The 24,065-nt window shown below is 40.1% G+C and overlaps 2 protein-coding genes across 5 annotated transcripts in view; both read right to left on the reverse strand.

The window, feature by feature from the left end:
- The window catches only part of KIDINS220 (kinase D interacting substrate 220), a 71,958-nt gene extending 62,884 nt beyond the window's left edge, over nt 1–9,074 (reverse strand). For all 3 annotated transcript variants that reach the window (XM_082757701.1, XM_082757700.1, XM_082757699.1), the window contains exons 1-2: nt 8,939–9,074; nt 2,197–2,344 (exon numbers count right to left, since the gene is read on the reverse strand). In XM_082757701.1, coding sequence (XP_082613827.1) covers nt 2,197–2,304 — 108 coding nt within the window. In that variant the 5' untranslated portion in view covers nt 2,305–2,344; nt 8,939–9,074. The remainder of the gene's footprint in view (nt 1–2,196; nt 2,345–8,938) is intronic.
- Nucleotides 9,075–13,688: 4,614 nt separating this feature from the next.
- MBOAT2 (membrane bound glycerophospholipid O-acyltransferase 2) overlaps nt 13,689–24,065 on the reverse strand; it is a 92,268-nt gene continuing 81,891 nt past the window's right edge. For both annotated transcript variants that reach the window (XM_082755892.1, XM_082755891.1), the window contains exons 11-13: nt 23,635–23,767; nt 20,834–20,985; nt 13,689–20,494 (exon numbers count right to left, since the gene is read on the reverse strand). In XM_082755892.1, the coding sequence (XP_082612018.1) occupies nt 20,272–20,494; nt 20,834–20,985; nt 23,635–23,767 (508 nt within the window). In that variant the 3' untranslated portion in view covers nt 13,689–20,271. The remainder of the gene's footprint in view (nt 20,495–20,833; nt 20,986–23,634; nt 23,768–24,065) is intronic.

Raw genomic sequence — 24,065 nt, forward strand, 5'->3', positions numbered from 1 at the left:
GTTTGTATCCAAGAAAAAGTGGTCTTGGCAAGTCTAAAACTAAAAACAAGAATTGCACTTAAACGCAACTGAATTCCAATGAAGAGCTACCCTTTACAGAAAAGCCCTATTATCGATACATACAAGGAGTGTCCCCTGAAAAAAACATGTATCGTGGAAGTGATGTCTGTAAAAAAAAAAAAAGAAAAAAAAAAGGCACTTACTGAAACCCAGGAGTGTATTTAGTGCCATCACTAGGGGAAGAAATTAGAAGAGCAGGTAAAGGCAGTGGCACTGTTGATAAAGCCAACACAGACTAACTATCTGGTCTGATTTCGGCCATGCTGCTGGCAAGAATTACCATCAGAGGGAAGAGGTCATTCTCCTTCTCAGTTATACATAAACCTCACCACCTGGCACACTGTGTATACTCTGAAATTTTAGAGTTTTTCCATCTCAAATTCTTCAGCAAATGCACACACAGCACGAACGAACAAGCTGACAATGAATGAGAACTGTCTTGAATGAAATCAGAGCTAGTAACTATAGAAAGGCTGAATTCTGTATGGTGTTTTCACATTTATAGGGTAGTTCAGTTTTGACTAATACATCCCATTTGAAAATTTCCACCCCAAAAATATTCTTTCCATCTTACGCATGTTTAAAAAAAAAAAAAAAAAAAAAAGGGATCAGAAAGCCAGCCTTCCATACACTACAAGGCAAGGAAAAAACTGCCTGGAATGCCAGACTATGGCTGTCTGGCTGAGACTGTTTCACATGGGGCTAACATCATAGCATCTTCATCAAGCCAGGAAACAGGACATGCCCTCAGCAAGCTCACAGACAGCCCCACACACTACCCTATGTAGTCCATACTCCAGCGGGGCAGGATGCCATTCCCAGGGTATCCAATAAGCTGGAAAAACAGGCTGTCAGCCCTCCTGCGGCTCAACAAAGGCAAATGCAGAGATTTGAGAAAGAAAATAAAAAAAAAGAAGCAACAGTCACAAGATGCAGCAAAGGATACCCTAATAACACACATGGAAAACATTATTAAACAAAGACTGGTTAACCAAGCACTGCAGCATGGTCCTGAGGGGCTGCAGGATCTCCACCCTTGAAGATTTCCAAATTCTGCTTTGCTAAATCCCTGAGCACCATGATCTAACCATGCAGTTAGCCCTACAATTAGGAGACTGAATCCAATGACCTCCAGAGGTCCTTTCTACCCTAGGTTTTTCTACAAATCTTTGATTCTCTGAAGATGCTACCTAAGTCAGAAGGTTTCCAGTACCACAAAACCATTTAGGAAATCAGAACTGAAATAAACACTGATGATACAAGTTGTTTATCTAAACAAAAGTGAAGTCCCGAGGCTAACAAAATAGAATATCTACTAAAGAAGATGAAAACATATTAGTTGTATCATCTAAGCTTATTTTTAAAACGCACACAAAAGACATTATAGCACAACAAGATAACCTGAACCGTAAACATCACACAAAACAATGGAAACAGTCACTGGCAACAAACATTTGTGTGAACCAAACCTCCTAAAAAACTCCTTGGAAACCTTAATGGAGTATAATGAAATTAAGTTGTTAATGGTGATACGCTCCAATAAGACTAAATGACACGGCAAAGCAACAACTAACAGTTATCACACCATCCCAGGATTCAAAATAATCCACGTGTCAACTTCTTACTGTCTATCAGAGCTTGCTGGGTAATCCAGGTAGTCATTTCATCCTCCTGGTTACACCTAGACTTCCCTTCTAAACTGGTACCTTTTCATCCAGATGAGCATCTGCTCAGATTACATTTGAAAATACGCCCCTATCTGGATTGTATAACAAAGGTTTTCTTGCCTGGAAACCAGGATTTAGGGGTAGAATTGTTATTATCCCAGGTTTGATCCAAGATGGACAGGAGGAAAAGAAGTACACACAACTGGATCTGTGAACTAAGAAGCAATTCTCAAAGAAAGGGTGGATCCCTACTTTCCAGCTCGGAAGAACACTCAAAAAAAACAATTAGAATGAAGGATATGAGAGTGCTTGCATTGAATATTGCGTGCTCAGTCTGCGCAAAGGTAAGCAAACAGCAGAAAATAAAACTGAAATGCATATATTAAATGACTACTGCAATCTCTCTGATTATTCTTTCCGCAACTAAAAAGCAAAAATATGAAACTGACCTCCACAAAAGCCATCTTACCTCATTTCTCTCATCTACATCCCTGCACTTCTCGAGCAGGGCTTTCAGAGCAGGAACATTTCCTTCTTCTACGTAGGTCAACAGACTCTGACTCATCAGGCTTGCCATCTTTGCACAGTATTTGAGACGCTTCTATAACAAAGCTTACCTGTATTCCAGAAAAAAAGAAAAAAAACATAAGTAAAGCATCAAGGCCCAATGAGAGTTGTTTCTAATATTAAAATTAACAGATTGTATGTGCCAATATGCCAGCAGCTGGGTGCAAAGCCCCACCATTCTCCCCAACAAAACACTCTGGACATTAAACCTAGACTACATTTCAAGTGAATTGTGTTCTTAGTTAGAAAATGTATTCTATTTTAAAGCTGTTTTGAGTGGATTGCACAGTAGCCTTTCATTTGTGTATTTTGTTCTGCACGTACAACTTTAGGGGAATACCTGCATACCCCAGAGATGTGTACAAGGTGTTTACGCTAGTTGTTTATAACACAACCCTTATCCTTCAAGTAGATAAGCAGAACATCGAGACAATTCAACACGCTGAAACACAGTGCAAATATCTAAATTACAGCCACGGAGAACTTTGAGGAACACCATTTATTACACGAGTTATCGTCTCCTTTATCCAGCCATGCCTGCATGCGATGGCACGTTGTCAGCTTACTGCTCAAGCTCAGAGTGGCTTCTGTTGACTGCTTGAATGCTTCTTTTGACCTTTAATAGGTAAGACACGGGAAATTGCTCTTGGTTGAGACAGAACACTAGGAACAGTAAGACTTCTTATGAAGCTGTGAGCTAGGAAACTGGAAGAACCAGCAGCATCACTGCACCACATGGACACCCAGAGCTCCAGAAGCTGATTTTATTCATTTTGCATCTCAGTTAAGTTTCCCTGGGTGCAGAACACATTTTTTGGCTAAACCCAGGACTCCATGGACCCCCCACCCTTCTCACCCACAGATGACATGTTTGCACTCCGTGGCTTTTTCTTGCATAATAGCACTGTAAGAATAGAATTAAAACTGAAGGGTGGTATTAGCTGAAGCCTACTGGTTAAGCTATTCTCCACCAGGCAGAAGCCAAAACCCCGTGGCTTTCCCAGGCAAATTCTCTACCTTCTATTTTCACATAAAAGCAGCTAGAGAATTTTCCTACACTCCCAATTGAAGAGGAACATGAGCCAAAAAAAAAAAAAAAAAAAAAAAAAAAAAATCAGACAAGCAGCAGCTAGCAGGGATTTCCCAAAGTTTAGAGCAGAGAAGTTGATATAAACCTCTAACTCTGAATTAAGTAATTCACTCCAGCTTAAATTGCTTAGACTGTAACCCTACTACGCCATCCCTCCTCCTGCAGCAGTGGAGTTATAATAGACAAACACAAACCGCTGTCGGGACATATTAGACACAACCTGAGCTCACCCGCAGCCGCCAGAGGACTTTGACACAGAAATGCCTGGCTCAGAGAAATGTCAGCAAAGCTGCCAACGGGCTCAGTTAAAATGACAGCAGCTCTGGGTGCGTGCAGAAGGGCTGGAGGGATACACAAAGGTTCAGTGCCAGAGGAAGCGCTGAACTGCCTGAATTGTAGGGATGTAAGCAGGGAGCATCAGAGGGAGGAGAGAGGGAAAGGAGGGCCTGTGAATCATACCGTTAAACTTGGGTTTATAACCCAGGCTGCAATTAAAAAAAAAAAAAAAAAAAAAAAAAGAGAAGCACAACCAAATTGTATGGTTCAGACAGTATTTTAAACCCAAACCTAAAATCTGTTCCAAAGAAGTCCAGATCTGGCACACAAAGCCCAGCAACAATTTTAAGAGGCCCTGCACAAACAGCCTAAGAGGGGTAAACTAAAAACCCACAAGGTATGCCCTGTTACCAAACAGTTCAGTACCAGCACACAAAGGGGGATAAACAGTACAAGGATGGCATCATGTAATTGCTTTGGGTTTGTTTTTTTTGGGTGTTTGTTTTGGTAGGAGGCGCAAGTGCTAACTGAGAGGCTGCTAACTTAAAGAGAAACAAAACAAAAAACACAACAAACCACAACAAAAGCGCCTGGCTGAAAAGAACTGGAGCGATCGGAGTGATTCAGTGCCCACACATGGGCACTGACTGTCATTTTAGATACCAAAATAGCAGAAAAGTCAGCATCTTGCCTGGCACCCAGCTGCCATTCCAGAGGAGCGTGCCTCCTCGTGACCCGCTGCGCGCCTCCAGCCCTGCCCAGATGTCTCAGAGTTTCTTCAGCATCCAAAACAACACTTGATGTTCACATTGGGGCACCTGGATGTCTTCCATCTTTGTCTTTTCATTTTTTAAAACATATTCTGATGGAAAATCACGAAGTGCAACTTGCCACTAGCTGCAGGGCTGGCACAGACACTTGCCAATTTCCCTGTGCAGCATCCCGGCTTCCCTCCCGTAGCCGTGCCTTGGCTCTCATGCTACCTTCCCCACCAAATAGTAAATGAAAAATATGCTTAAAAACATCAGCAAAACATGATTACAATCTCTTACCAAATATATTTTACCATACAGTTGCCATCAGATGTTTTCACACCAGCTTAAGATTTATTAGCAAAGGAAAAGGGCGTTCAGCAGCCCTTCCTCCTCAAAGCCAAGTCCTCTCCTTTATGTTCCTTACTGCCACGTTTCAAAGAGGCAACAGCACCATAGATAAGCACACAGCTCCAGAAATCATTGCTTGATTTCTTGGTTATCAAAACCACACAGCTTCTGCCCTAATGTAGGTCTGAATCCTTAGGTGCAACTTCAGCCTTTGACTGACAGCAAGGCACCTCAGCTCATCCAGAGCTGCATTTGCAAACGCTCTGTTAATGTGATTTTTAAATAGTCAAAGTCTTCTTGGGGTGAATCAGCTCCAAGGACGATACTGATAGTCTTCCTCACTTATGTTTCACTGTCACAATAATCACTGTTGCTTCTTAGAGCTAATAATGGTCTACTTTCTAAAGACAAGAACAGCAAAAAAAAATAAAAAATTAAAACCCTGAGTTCCACATCCTCGTGTTTTTACTTGACACTTTTCATGCAAGCTTTTCAGAGTGTCCTAAAGTTCAAGATCAGCATGAGGCCTTAGAAAACGGCTCTTTAGCAAGTCAGCAACATCCACTTCCATTTAAGAAACACAACCTGGCTTCATCAGCTGAATATACGGGTTAGTATTCTTCTCATCCTTAAAGCAAACTAAACAAAAAAACATAAGAAACCCACAAACACACACACATATAGAAGAGGTTAGTGTTAAGATATTTGGATGTTTCACATTTATTTGTTTTTCTTCAACAATAAAACGTGCCTGAACTTACGCTGAAGTGTGTTTGTGGTATTTCACACCAACTCAGGATCAGCTGAGCACAATCACTGTCCACCCTATTATTAAATAAGTTTGTTGTTACTGCTATGAAAATTACGCGCAGTGCTCAAAGTCTGCAGGGGTGCTAGACATTATGATGTGATTTCATCCCATGCTGAAGGTTTATTTTAAATTGTTAGAAATGCTTTGAACCAAGACTGAGGGACTGTCCCTAGACAAGGAAATTAGCTTTATTCTGACCCCTCAAATGGAAAAAGCATGCATGCATTCCTATCCATTGCAAAATAAAAAACACACTACCACCACCACTCCACACCTCAAAAGCACTTCCCTTTACCAAATGAGAACATGCCAAACTTGGTAATTCTAGTGCAAAAACAATACTGCCTGAGAGCATCCAGTACATACAGTGATAAATTGCTCTATTAAAACTATTTACTTTGTTCTTTTGACACATTTTGTACAACCTATACCCGTGCTTCCATCAGTTAAAACCAAGAAATCTATTTGGAAGTTGACCCTCTTTCCTTTCAGGATTAATTCTGTTTATTTCCCCCCCCACCCACGCAGAACCAAACCAGTTCCCAGCTGATGAACCTCCTCTTCATTCACCTTCCTAACTTCTAAGCTCAGAAATTAAAAAAAAAAAAAAAAAAAAAAAAAACACTCTTGGGCAGCAAAGCCTGGTACTTTATACAACTAAGAACACACCAAGAGCAAGGAAAAGACATCCTAAGCACCCAAATGCTCAGGTGAAGGTAACATTTGCACAAGGATTAACCTGTTTTTGTGCTTCATTGACTGGCTCTCCCATCCTGGGCTGAAGCAGATGTTATCACTGCTTTGGAAAGACTGCAAAAATTTGCTGATTTACTAAACTTTAGTCTCTCTCAACTGCAACGATACTGACGGCAGAGGTCCTGATCATGCCAACCTGTAGATTTTTACGTACTCTCAGTACCTTGTATCAGCTTCTACCTACAAAGAAAAGATTATTACTACACACTAAACTTTTGAAATACCACAATCTTTTTCATAGCTCTCTCCCATAAGTTTTGGTTATTTTGTGAGCTGTCACCACCAAATTCAAACATTAACATTACCAAGGAGACTCTTTGTTTACAATAGGATCATAGTGACTTACATAAAATGCACGCTTTATGAAAAAAAGATCGTCACCTTCTTTTTAAGATGTCTCCTTTTGTTCCAGATATTAAAGCTACCTTCCCAACACGCAGTACTGTGACAGATCTTTCAGGTAACTGTAAAAGAAATAATTAGTGCTGCTGAAATCTTGGTGTGCAGAAATCAGACTTGGAATTATGGGGAATCTCGCCCTGGAGAGCTGGAAATGCCATTCTGCCAAATTAGAATTTAAAGGAGAATGGAATACAAAAGAATTGTATGTATAAATATCATTATGAATTTGAAAAATTGAGAATTTGTATTTTGCAGTGGCAAAGAACTATGTAAGACAAGAACTGGAACGTGGTCTGTACTCATCCTGCAGGGAACCTTGCTGATATGAGCACTTAACCTCACCTTCAATACCTACTGTACATATTTCATAAACATTAGAAGAGGTAACAAGTCAGGTATCACATGAAATGGTAAGTATTTTTAATTGCTCCTTCTACAGGAGCAAAGACAACCGTGATTTTGCTGAAATACCAAATTTTCAGAACAGATGAGATGAGTTTTGAAAACTCTAGCTTCTGGTATGCAGAGGAAGAAAGAAACAACAAACCTAAGTTTCCATAACTAATGTACACCTACCCCACTTCTCCTCTGCCTGAAGTTCCAGTCTGACTAATGACCTCATGATGATTTTCAGCTTTTCCTTGCTATCCGGGAACATTTACCTCTCTCAGCCACACTCACATTAGCCAAACAATAAATGTTTTAATAGATTACCACACTTTTTGTTGCTTTATATCAAAAGAACAAAATATAAAGTTAGAAAATATTGAGAGACAAAAAGAGAACTAAAGACGGGGATGTGATTATTCTGAAACCTGTAACAAACAGAACCAAGTGAAGTTTGCACAAAAGGAGGCCCCTATGGCTCTAATCATTATTATAGTAAAAAAGATGTGGGAAACTGGAAATAAGCAAGACGTTAAATCCGATCTCTTCCATCTTATGCACTCAAGGCAACTGTCAATTCCAAATATTGCAGTGACAGGATTTATTATTATTATTTTTAAGAGAAACAAGACTAGGGATTACATCCAAAAGACCAGAAAGATGCCAGGGTGTAGGAGAATCAGAGAATCACTGGGTGTATTAGGACAAAAAGAGATCACTGTCACCGGATAGCAACTATGAGACACGTCCATGTTCTATCCTAATTAAAACGATCAGCTAAAAAAGAGGTTTCGTGCAGTATCTGACAGTGGTGATTTAAATCTCGTCAGAGAAATCACTCTACCTTTAAAACACAATTTGAATACAGTTAATGAACAAGAAGGTATTGCTAAGCCCATCTGAATTTTAAAAAATAATTCAATGGCTGTACGAAACACAAAATGCAGAGTCCTGCTAGACACCGCTTCAGGTTTTAAATCCCTCAAATAAAAGAAAGTAAAGAGAAACACACATCAATACTGAGTTTGTCAAAAGGAATTATACTAACCGATATAAACCAAGCTGTCAAAATTCATCCAAAGCACACCAAGTGCAGCAGGAAAGCCCAAAACATCATCTCAATCTGCCTTACAAAGCCGGGATATTTCTCCTTAGGAGATGAAGGCTTCCTCAGACCCAGCCTCCTACAACAAAAACCTAACTTCCACTTGAAGAAATGGAGGTCTGTCTGCTACCAACACTTCAAAAGGAACATGGCCGTGTTCCAGAAGCAGTAAACATGCATGATTTTGATTAGATTCACGTTTCTCCATAAGGGAGTCGTTTTAAATAACCGGTTGCAGAACAAAGAGTAACCATCAAGCAAATAGGTGTGTGTGTGTGTGTGGGGGGGGGGGGGGGGGGGGGGAGGGTTATTTATGCCTTCAAACCCGACTTAAAACAAAACAAACAAAAAAAAAACAATAACAAAAGAAACCCCCACTCCTTGCATCTTTCCATCCCTTTATTACTTGGGGGGGGGGGGGGAAGGTGTCGGCGGTTAACCCCACAATTTGGGGATCTGCCCACCGCTGCCTCACCCCTCAGCAGCCCCCTGCCCCGCGTACCCCCTCAACCGAGCCCGGTCCCCCCCACAACACCCCAAGGAGAAAGACGAAGGCGAGGCCCGTCCCGATGCCCACCGAGGTCGCTCGGAGTCCCCCGGGGGCTCAGCACCGGGCCGGGGGGCGATGCCCGCACCCCGCGGCTCCCCTTTCCCCAGCGACTTTCCCCCCGACATCCTCCTCCTCCTCCTCCTCCTTCCCCTGTCCCCGCTCACCCCACAGCCGGCGGGACTGGGCCCCTCGCGGGCGGCTCCCCGGAGCCTGGCGGGGAGGCTGTGGCCGCCCGGCGCCGCTCACTTCCCCCGGGCAGCGGCCGCCGCCGCCATTTTACCTCCCTCTGCCTCCCTGCCCCGCTGCTGCCGGCCGGGCGCGTCATGGGGGCGGGCGCCGCCGCCCCGGGGAGGGCTCCCCCGCCCCGCTATGGGCTCCACAGAACCGGGCAGGGCTCCGCCTGGCCCTGTTTGATATCCCGGGGCTGGCTGGAGCCTCTTCGGGTTGAACAACCCCGCGGGGCCGCCGCCGCCGCTTTAATAAGCGGTTGTGAGCGGGTAATAACGGGGACCCGAAAAAGCCTGCCCGGGAGCCCTCACGGCCGTGAGTCACGGAGCTCCGCGGCGCCCCGGCACGGCCGCGGCGGGCAGGGGAGGTCCTGCCCGGGCCGGTGGCTTCGCCTCGGGGCCCTCCGGGACAAAGGAGCGGCTTGGGGCTCACGGCGAGCCCGGCCAGCACCGGGAGGAACCGCGCCCCGGCGCGCTGCCATCAAATACATGTTAATAAAATAAAGTGTTTGTCTGCTGGGACTCCTCCTGTCAGCCTCCACAGACCTACGGGTTTTCAAATTTTCTTAAAATATTACTGTTGTTCAGAGTTTATACCAAATATATATATATATAAATCTCACTTTATGACAAAAGGTATTATCAATAGCTTTTCCACCCGTCAGTGAGTGAGCTGTGTTCTACAAACCGGCTACAAGTTGGTCAGGCAGGGACCTACCTGCACATGCTGGCAGGGAAGGCGGTTTGTGTGCTTCGCCTTCTGCCCTTCTCACTGGTGCAGTCCCAAAGCTGTCCCACTGTGCACTGACCCAACTCCTGACAGCCTTGTGCCGTCTGATCTCATCCGAGGAACTGCAAAACACTGCCTTGTGCTCTTCCTCTTGTACCCTACCCTCACATTAGGCACATTTTCCCATCAGTGATTAATTCACGCTGACAACGAAACGTGGTCCCATGGAAGAGTTGAAGCTGGAATCTGGTACAATTAGGATTTCACACAGAGCACTCCACTTCTCATAATATATATATATATATATTTTTTTTTTATTATTTTTTTTTTTTGTAATGCATACAAATAATCTTTTAATGGTTGTTCCAAAGACTTTGTCACATCACAAACGTAGCCTGAGTGACACTTAACAACTTGGAGTAGTATTTTTCCAGTCTGTAAAATATAGAAATATATGGTGATGCTCTTTAAAAGGGTAATAAATGCTGAAGTTTCTAAACTGCTGCTGTACAGCGCACAATCTAACCTAATCTTATGCCAAGGAAGTATCTTTTCTCCTTCCTACTATTCATCTTTAACAGGGTTTCACAGAAACACAGAATGCGTGCAGGGACCTGAGGAGGCCCCAGCCCAGCCCCTACTCCAGCAGGGCCACCCAGAGCAGAGTGCCCAGGGAGGAGACCCCACAGCCTCTCTGTGCAGCCTATCCCAGTGCTCTGTCACACACACAATAAAAAACAAACAACCAAAAACCCTTTCCCAGTGCTCAGATGCCACCTCCCGTGTTTCAGTTTGTGTCTATTACCTCTTGTCTGATCACTGGGCACCACTGAAATGAGCCAGGCTCCATCCTCTTTGCACGCTCCCTTCAGGTATTTTTACACGCAGATGAGTTTACAGAATCACAGAATGGCCGAGGTCGGGAGGGACCTCTGAAGATTATCTACATCCTTTCTGAGCTTTCTCTTCTCCAGACTAAACAGCCCCAGCTCTCTCAGCCTTTACTCCCAGGACAGGTGCTCCAGTTCCTTCATTATCTTTGTGGCCCTTCACTGAACTCAGTACTTCAGGTGTGGCCTTACCAGTACTGATAGCGTGGAAGGGTCACCTCCCTCAGTCCTCAGGCAATGCTTTACCCAATGCAGCCCAGGAAACCAACAGCCTTCTTTGTGGCACAGGCACACAGCTGGCTCATGTTGGGGAACTGGTGTCCACCAGGACCCTCAGGTTCTTTGCTGTGAAGTTGATTTCCAGCTGGGCAGCACCCAGCATGTGCTGGTGCCTGGGGTTGTTTCTCCCTAGGTGTAGGACCTTGCACTTCTCCTTGTCGAACATCACGAGTTTCCTGCCAGCCCACTCCTCCAGCCTGTTGAGGTCCCTCTGGATGGTGTGAGCCATTCCTCCTGGTTTTGTGTCATCTGCAAACTTGCTGAAGGTGCACCTTGTCCAGATCATTAATGCAGGTGTTGAACAGAACTGGGCCTGGTATGCACCCCTGAGGTACACCACTAGTTACAGGCCTCCAACTAGTCTGTAGGCTGCTGATCACCATACTCAGGGCCTGGCTGTTCAGCCAGTTCTTGATCCACCTCACTGCCCATGCAGCCCATACTTCATGAGCTTCTCTGTGAAGATCTCATGAGGGACGATGCTAAAAGTCTTACCAAAGTCCAGGTAGACAATACCCACTGCTCTCCCCTCATCTACCAAGCCAGTTGTTTCATCGCACAATTATTGGGTTGGCCAAGCACCATTTACCCTTGGTGAATCCATGCTGATTTCTTCCAGTCTCCTTGACTTTGAAATGCTTCAAAATGGCTTCTGAGATTAGCAGGGGTCACCTTCCTGGGGATTGAGGTAAGGCTCACCAGTTAATTAACAGCCTAGAAACACGTGAGACTCAGTGAAATAATTAGTACAACTAAACAAAACTGTTGTATGAAAGCCCAGAGCTCCAAGAGCACCATGAAAACAATGAGACTTTATAAAAGCAGCAGGTCAATTCATCAAAGGCAGGTATTTAACTCCTTCCCCACTGGAACAGGTTTTTCTCACTGGAGATGCTCTTATCCACTTATTTTTACAGTTTTTCCATTGTCATGGCCACAGTTCTCCAGTCTGATCTCTTTTGATGTACAGCACTCCAAAGTCATGGATGAAACTTAGCAAGACTCACCAAAAAATCATCAAGTGCATTTTAAAACTTGTTATTTGCCTCTCTCATCCATGTGTGATTTTTAATTTTTAAACAACTGCAAAGTTTAGCTGTTTCAGTAAACAAGCTTGTCTCAGGCACACAATTGTCCCACTATTTCAGATGTCAACATCTGCCCAATACAAATATAAATTAAAGATGATTACTGCACATTAATGATTAATGAGCTTATTATTCTACTGATTATAATTACTACAATACTTGAGCTGTTTTCTTTCCTTCATCTGATTTCCTCAACCTAAATTGATCAAAATCGTGACCACTTAACATGCATATTTTTGTCTTTGGACCAAAGCATTAATGTGGGAAGAGGATATCATGGGATGGAGTACGTCACTCATTTTGTAATGAGCCAAAGGATAAAGTAGGAGACTGAGAGCAAAGATTTGACATGAAGGCCAACGTGTTTCAAACAACAGGAAAGCTGGCAAGGAATTCTCCTCCAATGAGATAAGTTATTAATTACCAAGCTAGTAACTTAGGTATCCCATGGGGAACTCACTGGGAAAACATCACTTTAATTACGTGAAATATGAGTGTTTTGTTTATATCATGGTTGATTCATATATATATATAATATTTTTTTTATAACACCAGAATAACTAGAATAAAAAATGTGGAGATTCCCTTTACTGTTATTGTTTACTTAGTTTGGAAAGATAGCGAATAACCCACACGGAGAAACATTTCTTTGCTTTTAGATACGACCATCCTAGGAAGAACTGTAAGATGTACTGGCAAACCCCACTGAGGGTACACGTCTCCACTTCTAATTCACTAAGTAGGTTGGAGATATCTTCCCCTAGAACTAATTCTGTATGCTGTACTAAAACATCCTGCATGTTATCAGGAAGTTACTCAGATGGAATTAAGTTCAATTACAGACACAGGAGAATATCTGCTTGCTCCAGGATGTTCTTAATCAGGACTTTTTCTTCAGTATCTTAAAAAAGCGGAGTTACAGTTTTCCATCATAGGAATAAATCAGATGCACCAACAAGTTTCATTGTCCTGAAATGGTAACAGAAAACTGTATTTTATCTTAGTATGTTCATATGTTTCTCACTAAATGCATTGATAAATCAATTAGTTAATTTAGTTTGTACTTTTCAGACTGGTGACCCCCACCCTTGTCAACCTGAGAAGGCAATTTTCATTGCAGTATCTAAGTTCTGGTTGAAATGACAAACCACCAGAGCCTCTAAAACTGTATCTGTAGTCCTTTGTGTTGGAATGGCAAGTCTTTTTTTGTCCTTGTTGCTTTGTTTTGTTTTAATCTCCCATGATACGACTTCCTAAAGGGGAATTCTAAACACAGCGTTTAAAAATATCATTACCACAGTTGGGCCTTTCCAGAGACCAACACGTACATTCTAGTGTATGAGTTGAACTTAGAGTTGTCACGGTCAGAAACAGTGCACAGGAGGTAGCAATAGGCTTATAGATAGAATTGTATAATACTGCAAGTACAATTCCCAAGTAACAAGTAGCTGGCCTTGAAATTCTGTTTACCAGCTCTACTGGAAAAGAATTATATATGCACATTGGTATGCAAGCTCTAGACAACATATGGGATATAAACAATTTTTCAACAAAATACTCCAAATAACATCGTAAATGCGTGTGTCGTGATGCTTAATAATCTATAAAGGAGAAACTGCATTAAAATAATACCCTTTTTAGCACTCATTAAAAAGAGACAGACACCAATGAATTTAGAAAAACAAGTTCACATTTTTTTTAAACTACAGTTTAATCAGATTTAAAGACACAAATTAGAAAAAAACATTTATAGGCAAGTTAAAAACACCTTTAAAACATAACAGCATGCTGCTTCTGCAGCACTGCTGAGACAAATTAGAAATAAGTAATTATTAAAATATCACAATCACAGTGTAACTAACAGTGGTATTTTAATTTTACCATACACCAACACTTAGTTTATGGATCTGTTGAAAAATAACACTTTTTTAAAAATATATATTTTGGAATAATAAAAATGAAATTCACTGACAATGCATTATATTCTGAATCAGGAAAGGCAAATTTAGGAATACTGTAGCTATCCACACTTTCAGGGGTGTTTTCTCATCTGAACATATGGGTATTTGGAGGCATTACTACTTCTGCATTGAGGTAAAACTATTCCCTTGAACGTGTGACCAAGGCAGGAAATAATGGAGTTCTGTATTTTAAAGTCTTAAATTCAATAACTTATTACAACATCTTCGAATAATGCTATTTTCACCCATCTTACACTATGTCCCATTCAATGTATTTTGAATGTTCTCTTCTATCTGATCTAGAATACATCTGAGGTCTGGGATTTAAGAATGACTACCTAGTTACTATTTATCATTTTTGACACCTCTGTCACAGTAAGACACATCAGAAGGTTCTTCAGAGAAACAGTCAATACCACTGGACAAAAAAAGGTACAAAGAAAAGACATAAAAAGAACTGAAACACGTAGAAAGGCAAAATATGCGTAGGCAAATACTCTTTTACCTTATTGTGACAAAAGATTGTTGCACCTTTAGTATGTAGTGTTACACTATTCTGATTGCCAGTCTCCAGGCACCCTATTTTTTATCTCAGATTTCACTATTTTTATATCTCAGATTACATCTTCACCGTTTGGATGGACAAAAGGTACCCTCCCAGTCTGACTGAAGCATGGACCACAGCTGTCTGTTCATACTACGGATCATGGGGAAACATAACATAAACCCAGCCTGGGGTATTCCTCCCTCACAACCAAAGGAAGGAGATTCTGCAGAGGTCTCTTTTGCCCAGAGGTTCCTTTGGGATAAGGTGCTAGACTGAGCCACTATGAACAGAAAAAGCTTCCTCTGCAAGTGGCCCAGTTTCCAACTCTGATTTCAGTCATGTATCTGCAGTCCAGCTTTGCCTACATGGTCTGCAGCAGAAAACCCAAACTGAAAGAAGCCCTTTACCTTCCACTCAAGCCTGTTTGCACTTCCAGAAGCAGAAAGCTTAGTGCTCCAAGACCAGAGCTGAACAGACATCAGCAGATGCAGCATACAACCGGTGGGCTCAATGCTACTGCCGTGTAAATATTGATATGACCTGTTTTAAATGGATTTATGCACGCCATAGGCAGCTACAGCTTGTCAATTCGTAAGTGTTTATAGGATATGCACATGGATCCAGGCCTTTAAAAGTGCCTAAAACCAAAACCAGGCCGATGTCACTGAACACTGAACTAACTCGCAGAAGAGGGTGAAGTGGCAAAATTTGCTTTTGCACATTTGTATAGCTGCGAAGTGAGCAAGTTATATTGTAGATATTATTCCATGGGGTGAAAATTGTTACAGCTGATGGATTTTGTTAAAAATATACTAAAAGCTCATCTCAAAACTCACTTTGAAGAAAGTGAAAAAAAAAACTAATTTAGTTTTAATCATAATAAGTAACCGTTGCAACTTTTGCAGTTAAAACATCTCAGGGAAACTTAGCAGATGCCTGGATTTCGTGGTGTTTGTGAAGTGTCTAGATCGGGATAGCAACACCCAGCACAGTTCCAGGCAGATCTAGCACAGAGCAGCAGCAGCTGGGGCTGCAAGAAGCTCCTCTGTCCAGCCCTGCGTGCAGCATTGGCAGCATGAGCCACCCCAGGAGCTCTGTGCCAAATCCTCCTGGCCACTGCTGGGACAGGCTCAGACTGCACAGACTTCTGCGCAGGGAGCTGTTCCACAAGGCTGTGAGGAGGGGAAAAGGCTGACGGTGCCAACTAGCTGAGATTCAGACCTCAGATCTGGTAATCTGAGCAGAGAGTAGGTGCAATTCAGTAGAGTATCTGCTTAGATACTTACTCAGCGTAGCATTTAAGTACTTGTTTAACTTGAAGCACTTATAAGCCAGCCGATGTTTTGCCAGCACTTAAAAATATACCCAAGTGCTGATCTGAGCACTACTGGACCTAAATAAATAAAGAATAATTGTGTACTTCAATGCTGTGATGGATCAACACAGCACATGTTTTTATATGTAGGGTTGGCATCATAATAAAAGCTGAGATTTACTTCCATCTGTTTTTCTAACACTGATCACTTTTCAAAATAAATGGCAGCATTTCCAAATTCATTGCAAAAATAAAAAAAATCAAACCTGCTTTCACAATTCAATGAAAATTACAAAGTCAAAGAGTTAAGGGTAAAGGAAACGAAAGCCTAAAATTATTCTAGCTCATGCTTTTAAACTTCTCTCTCAAGGCCAACTTATAAAGTTGAACACGTGAAAGTTACATGTAAGCAACAGTGACACATTTGTATGCAAACCCAAGAATACGTCTGCCCGTGTACTTAAACAAATTGTCAACAATTTGTTTGCAAAGCTTCCGAGAGAAGAATCCAGACTCTGTTAAAATTACTTTTGATATGGATTTGACAGGAGGCCAGGCTCTCACCAGGGTGTTTGCAAAACAGATCTCATCTGCATCAGTTCTAGGACCAACTAGATCAACACCAGTAAAAGGGGCACAACTACCTCGTGTCCATCCTGTCATACAAGCTTAGTGCTTGTGTTTCTATGACTTATTCCCACAGGGGAAAGGGAACAAGCTAAATAAGCGTAGGATTCTGTTACTATATGACATACCCTACTGGTAAAACTCATATCACAAGTCAGTGTAGAGCACGGAATACACAAAGATCTCTTTGTAAAGTCTTCTCATTAAAGCATGATTTCTATTAAGAGCATATTAAAATGCATACCAATATTTTTACATGATAATGTTTTTTACATGATAATATGTTTTAAAGTGTCACCTATCACTGAAACCTTGTCTACATGTCAGCAGCTGAAGGAATGGCCACAGAAGAGTAAGTTTCCTCAAGAAGGGCATCATGTAACTGTAAAGCTAACAAAGCCTTCCCTGTTACAACAGTAGTAGGCACCACTGAAACTAGTCTTTAAATATATATATAACACATATCTCTTTCATTAATACAGAAGCATGAAAGGTTAAAAGAAGGTTAAGCAAGCGAATAGTTACTAGCAGGGTGACTACATTTAGTAACTAATATTAACTCATTAAGTGCCTCTTGGAATTGTTCACAACAGGCAAGTATCTGCAAAGCACCATAAAATGATCAATAATATGTTACATTTACTTTTCAAAGAGTGCTCATCTGGAATACAGAAAAGACTTCTGCCTTTTGGATATATATTAGTTAAGTGAAAGAACACTGAAAACCATGTTTCCTTCATGTCCAAAATGGTTCGAGACAATTTGCTTTCCACTTTTTTTTTCTCAGCAAGAGTAATAGTAAGTCAACATCATCCTTTCAAATTCATTATTAGGAAGTTACGTGTGTAAAACTTCAAGATTATCTAAAGCATCTGGGCTGGCTGCTCTTTTCTTTTTGTCTGACTGAATAAAAAGGATCCAGTGCCACGTTTTCATTTGTTACAGCAAGGCAGAAAACTAGCAAAGCTGAGGGAAAACAACTAAAACCCAATTTGACTAATATTGGAGTGCTGCCATTTAAAAGAAAAACCAAAAAAAAAAAAAAAAAAAAAAACCAACACAAAACACCTCCTTATGTAGTCCTCAAGAGAACTCATCTACATAAGGAGCAATTTTTGTTCCAAGTACTTCAAGTACTTCTTTGTTCCACAATGATTTTAAAACTAAATTTTAGGACACTACAATTAAAAAGAAATTCTATGCAAAATAAAATTGTCATCATTTTCTTATGCTGCAATTATTTAAGGGATTCAAATAGTGAAGAATAAACTAATTGTATTGCACACAGACACCAGTCATGTCCAGTTTTGAAACCCGTATCTTGCTACTTGTGACAACCTAAAGCAAGCACATTTTCTTATCACTTTTAACTTGCACATCCATTCTGAACAAAACTGTATCTGTGAATTCACTCACACCGAAGTACAGGACTCCACTAGCCTAAATCTGCTTATTTCCTGGGAGTGCTTACAACTGATTTTGTATTTCTTAATGAAGAATTCAGAAGCCTCCCTTGCAATTATTGGCACTCCTGCCAAAACAAGAAAAGAAGAATAGCAGAATAGTAATGGAAAAATGGCACATGAGATGTACTGGCATCCAAAACTGCTTGTTTGAGTAGATACATAGCCTGCACCAACAAGAAGAGGAATTCAAGTCGAACAGCAACAAATACTGAAAGAATCAACCCAAAATCTACTCACGCACACAGAAATGTGCAGTTCTATTTGTTATTTAACATGGATGTCCTTCCAAGAACAGAAAGTGGAAAATGTCTTTCCTGATTCTATCTCTAATAAGGATAAATAAGCAGAAAGAAATTAGTGTGCCCTTGCTTATAAATAATGGAAGAAAAAAAAATATCATTTTGTAGAGACAAATGATTACAATGGCAACACCATGGGGAGGTCTACTTGAGTAAGCAACAGAAGGATTTAGAATTTAGATTATTTTCTTTTAAAGATAATACAGAGGTCACTGAAACACTCAACGTCCCTGCCCACCTATGACTCATTCCGTATTTAGTTCCACCTTTCTGTGTCAGTTCAGTAGTGCTAACCTACATGTAATAATTTTAAAAAGTGTGTTTTGCTCCTGTGAGTTTTAAGCAAGGAGACAAAGGACAGCCACAGAACTACCACAGCAAGGAAACAGCTCTGACTTGACTTAGGGTTTGGTTCTTTAGAGAGTAAGTCAGACAAGTATCGTGACTAATTCTGCATGGCAGTGTCCCTAGAGGGCCGATGATGACCATTACTGTTCCCCTGGTATTAGGAATACTGACCCCACCAGGCCAAATTGATCAAAAATTTCAGCATCAAAATAGTATGACAAAAGTTTCATTTGCTTCATTCATTCACAGGTTACTAACCGACAAGCTGCATTATTTTTCTCCAGTAGTATTCCTTTTTTAGCTTTAAAACTGATACAATGTGTGGATAAACAGTTCATTTACTAAAATAAAATCGTATGAAAACACAGAATATACGCAATGTGTAGCCCTTTAACACAGTACTTTTGCAGGGACAATCATCACAACAAATGGTCTGGAATAGATATAACCAATGCATTATTCCTTTGACTTTCTTCCAGAATTCAGTCAGTTAGATATTCTCAAGGATTTATTTCTTTCACTACGTTACCCACAAATACTATGTGAAATCTGCATTTTAAATCCTAATTTAAAAAGAAATCTTTTCCTCTAATTCATATACTTCTTTGCATAAAGGGCCATCAATGATTAAGCATAAGGAACTCGGTTATCATGGGGATTTCACATTTCACCATATGAATTAGATCTCAAGTTATTTTTAACATTTTTACACCTCAAGCATCATCAACTAACTACTGTATGCCTTAAAATTCAAAATGACTTTGTTTTTAAGTATTAAAAATGATTTTTTGGTAAAATAGTTCTATTCTAGAACAAGTATTTCTGATATTTAAGGGTACAAACACATTTTCATTGAAGTCCTGCTGCTTGCACGTCTTCAGTGTCCTACAGCTGCCTTTCCTTCTCTAGCTGCAAAGCCTACTTGGTGATGTTTTGTAGTGGTTTTATACTTTAAAGTAAAGAAACAGTATGGAGCTGTCAAGCTCTGGAAAAGGTGAACCTCCAGGTGTGTGTGGTGTTTTTTTTAATCCATTCAGAAGGGTTATGTGGAATTAGACTCTTCATCACAGAAACCTAACTATAATTTGGCATCAGTAAAGTTTACAGTTCCATAATGTACTGTAATTGTTTGAGATACTTTAAGAAAACCCTCCAAATACTGAGATGCTTATTGCAATTCCCTTTTAAAGAGGAGGTTCGAAAACCTTCTAATGACTTTGCATTTCATATTTGTATCTTCTTTATAGCATATATGATCATATATTTGAAATACGCTTTCCACAAAATCAGTCTTGAAAATACCACTTAGAAACAATTTTTCAGTAAATCGAGGGTTTAAGGCAAGTCATTCATTTGGAAAACTTCATTTCCATTTGTTAATCCTAGATTGACACAATTTTATTTTCACCCCATCAGTGCCTTGGGATACACAACGTACATTCAGCAAAGGGCACACATATGACCCTATGGACATACGTTGCAAGTCCTGAGTGCCCATTGAAATAATGGTAATATCTTCATATAAGGCGTGACCCACAGGGACATGGCATGGGAGGGGTTAATCTGTTTTGTTTCCAGTCTTGCTATTGTATGTGATTTTCCTAGGTAATGCATTCTTTTCATACTAAACATCTTTGCAAACAAATACAAACCCCTTTAAAAGGTGCTAAAAATGGGTTTCTGAAAACATACAAAATATATTCATCATAGTATTCCTCAATCACTGCTTTAGTGCTTGATATCTGCAGGTTATTTCTTCTTTCTGACTGAAACTATTATTTGTTGTGGAATAACTGTTCTTTTGCAAAAGGTTTTCTTCTTCTAGTTTTTTGGACCACACAGGCTGGGTGCTTTCATGCTTTTTACTTCCTTTTTGAGTTCTTTTCAATGGAAATACCAACAGCACCAGGATGCTGGCAATATGAAGACAGAAATAGCAGGAGCTAAAAAAAAATTCAGAAAAAACACAACAACAAGTAAAAACACTGGTTCAACAAAACTCTTGACTAGTCTTATGAGATACTTAAGGAGACCTATTTGCATACAGTACTTTTCATGGTTTCTTAAACATCTTAGTTTAAACATCATGGTTTCTTAAACAAAAGTTCATGGTTTCTTAAACAAAAACCAAGCTCACATGTTAGAATACAAATAGCTTGCTCAACTGACAAATCTGATAATTATCACTAATATGATTCACTAGTATGATTCAGAAATCTTCTGCCACAGAAAATATATCTATTTCCTTTGAGTTAAAGAGAAAGGAATCAGAACGTGCTTACCTGTAAAAGGTGAGAGACGGTTTCACAGAAAGCAGTACAAATGGCACAACTGTGTAACTTATTGCTACTTGAGTTGTCATCCATGTTACAATATCATAACATAGTTTAAGAGTAGGAGATTCAACAAAATAGTGTCTGATATTGTTTCTTATCTGAAAAAGCAGATAATAGTAAGTTAGATTAGTGATAAACTAATTACTGCTATATTCCTGTATAGATTTTTTCCATGAAGTTCATAGGATGAATAGAAATGCTACCGTCTGGACAAGCATCTCGTCCGTTTAAAATACTTAAAATACATTAACTTCAAAGGGAGTCAATTCAAATTCCTTGCCTTTTAGGATAGCATGCTTCATCCAGTGCAAGAATTTTAACTACTTAGGAATTTAAACCAAATTAAAAGAATGCATACGCACCCATCTGCCCTAAATCCAGTGCATCTTCAGACTAAAATGTGGCAGGCATTCTATTCTATACCAAGACATTTTGTAAATACACAGTTTTGGAGTAAATGAAAACCAGAAGGCTTCTGCTGAAAACCCCTGTGTAATAAGCAGCTAACATAAATGGCTACGATGTATTTTAAGACTAGTGGGATAAAAACAAAAACAAAACAAAAACAAAGAAACAAAAAAAAAAAAAAGAGAGAAAGAAAAAGAAACAAGAATATTCCAAATGTCAGTTCTAATGACACGTCAGGAGTCTTAATAATAACTAATATCAGGAGGAACTATTATAAAAAGATTCATTATTTCCTATGCTAAGTCTTCTTTTGCTTGTAAAATCCTGTTTGAATAATGGAATACCGAAGGTATTTCAAAAAATCCCAAATTAGACTTGAGTTCAATTTTGTTTAAGACGAGACAGAACCTCTAATATGAGTCCACTGAACAAGTGTCTTAAGTAGGGATGTCATCAATCCCTCTTGGTAATATAGATACAAAATGGATTCCTCTGAGGTTTACGTTTTCCTCCTACTTACATTTTCCCCCAAAATAACTCCTAAATTATCTCAATCATCTGCTGACTTCCAGACTCCAACAGGGTTCCTGCACCTGACAAATACAGATTTTAGGATTGACGTGGAGGAAAATTAACTAATGCCCTCCATGAAAGGTTGTTCCACTAACGACTCCTCCGAAGGCTTCCTGCCAAAACGTAATTCTAGGCTGGCTTATGCTGATTTCCTTAAAACCCTTAAAAACATTAAAAGCCTTTTTCAGTTTTCTTGCCCTTTTTACCCATATTCCCATGTACGTATCACATTCCCACTCCGACTTTGTTAGTTAAGCTAAGACAGATAAATCATTCTAGCCTCATATCCTTCTACCTTGCTGCCTGTCATCTCCCTTGCTTTCTCCTATCATCACGTACAGTGACTTGTTCCTGAGTCTGTAAAGCTTCATCCAAGTTTTACAGAATTTCTTGTAGAGAAATGGAGTACTGTAGGACCTGAAGGATGACATTTAAGATAAATCTATAATTGCCCATAGTAAACATCTGATTATGAAGCATGTAATGATTAAAGGGAATAAAACAAGTTGAATACACATTTAGGCATGACAGGAGAAGAAAATGTGAATCAGAGTTGCCAATTTGTTCAGTCTTAATAAAGGCTAATAGAGTTAAATACAAATATGCTAAAGTGCCTCTAATGTATCTTACCGGTTAGTATTAAGTACCTGTTTGTACAGCAACTGAAAATCTTTTTATTTAATATTTTATTGATTGATGGTATGAAATGGGAATACAACACAGCTTCCTAGCAAAGCCCAGGACTCAGTGCAGGAAGCGGTCTGATTTACTGGACCTGTGCTGCTGAGAAAACACAACTTCTACCTGCGAACTGTCCCTGAACCCTGGCTTTTGCCCCTCGTTGATAGATGCCAAAGTTCACTGTGACAGAGACTGGAATGGAGATGGGAAATACACTTATTCTAAAGAAAGGAGTCAATTCTGTCAAACAAAGACTATACCCACATCTCCATGAAGTAAGAGAAGCAGCTGTTTTATTACTGTTAGCAACAATCTAAATCTGAAGTACCTACCTTCCCCTAGCTATTACAGCAAAAAAGAGCAGTCTGCGTCCTTTCTCAGTCTCCTGGCTCTTTCAGTGGAAAAGCGGTCTGCTACTCTGCTCTGGGCTGACATCTGAATATTTTGCTCCTCTTTCCCCTTGAGCAGCTGAAAAACCTGCCTCTGTTCTTATTCAGCTTCTCCAGCAGGACTGTGAGAGATTTCTTGACAGATTTGCTGGGTCCATTTTGCTCTAAATAGCAGCAGCAAAAGCTTGTTATTATTACTGTGCTGCTGGTTGGACAGCTTTAAGTAGTAACTGCACTAGAGATGTTTATCTGCTGTTGAGGGGGAGCGTTCTTTAGTTGCCATCATTATAACAGTATTGGACAGAAATTAGGGAAGGGATGGAGTCTATAAATATCTAGCACTGACCCTCAAATTTAAAGCTGATGATCATCAATGATAAGAGAGTTTTTTTCAGAATGATCCTAAATAACATCTTGTTCAGCATGGCATAATAACACACGATCAGTTACAAGAGACAAAGAGTTTACACAAAAGATATGCTACAAAAGATGTTATAGGATGTGCGCACCCTTGCTTGATTCTGCTAATTACTCCCTCTTTATAATTAATAATTCCCACTGTTCTCATAACTAAAAAGTAAACATTACCAGACACTGTTTGTGTCATCTGTAAAGCATATCTTTGGACTACAGAACACAGTCTCAAATTTATTTCACAAAGCTCAGTATTTAAGAAGAATCTTGGCTGGTACTTACAGCTCGTGCTGCTAGTGTCATTAGTACTCCTGTTAAAAACGTTAAATAATATCCCGGGTAAACCCCATGCCAAATGGCAGAAAGGATGAACGTCTGGATGGTTGGGCTGAAGGTGGCTCGCTCATAGCACACTCTAACAAAAGAAAAACAAACCAAGACAAATAACATGAGAGACAGATCATCAATCTTTCCTGTTACTATTTATACATTTATACTTTTTGCAGGATCGCCTCTAACATAATATTTGTAATGCAACTGCAGTTTACTATTATTTAACAACATTGCCATTACATTATGTCGTACAAAAAATATCTAAAGCTACTCAGAGCTGCAGATTTAACCCCTCAGTGCTAACGTAAGCTGAGTGCCATCATTTGTGGTACTTATTCAGAGTGAAATGATACAGAAGCATCCAAAGACAGGTGTTGGTA

Source organism: Aythya marila, assembly GCF_965140915.1.
Source record: "Aythya marila genome assembly, chromosome: 3".
Lineage (NCBI taxonomy): Eukaryota > Metazoa > Chordata > Aves > Anseriformes > Anatidae > Aythya > Aythya marila.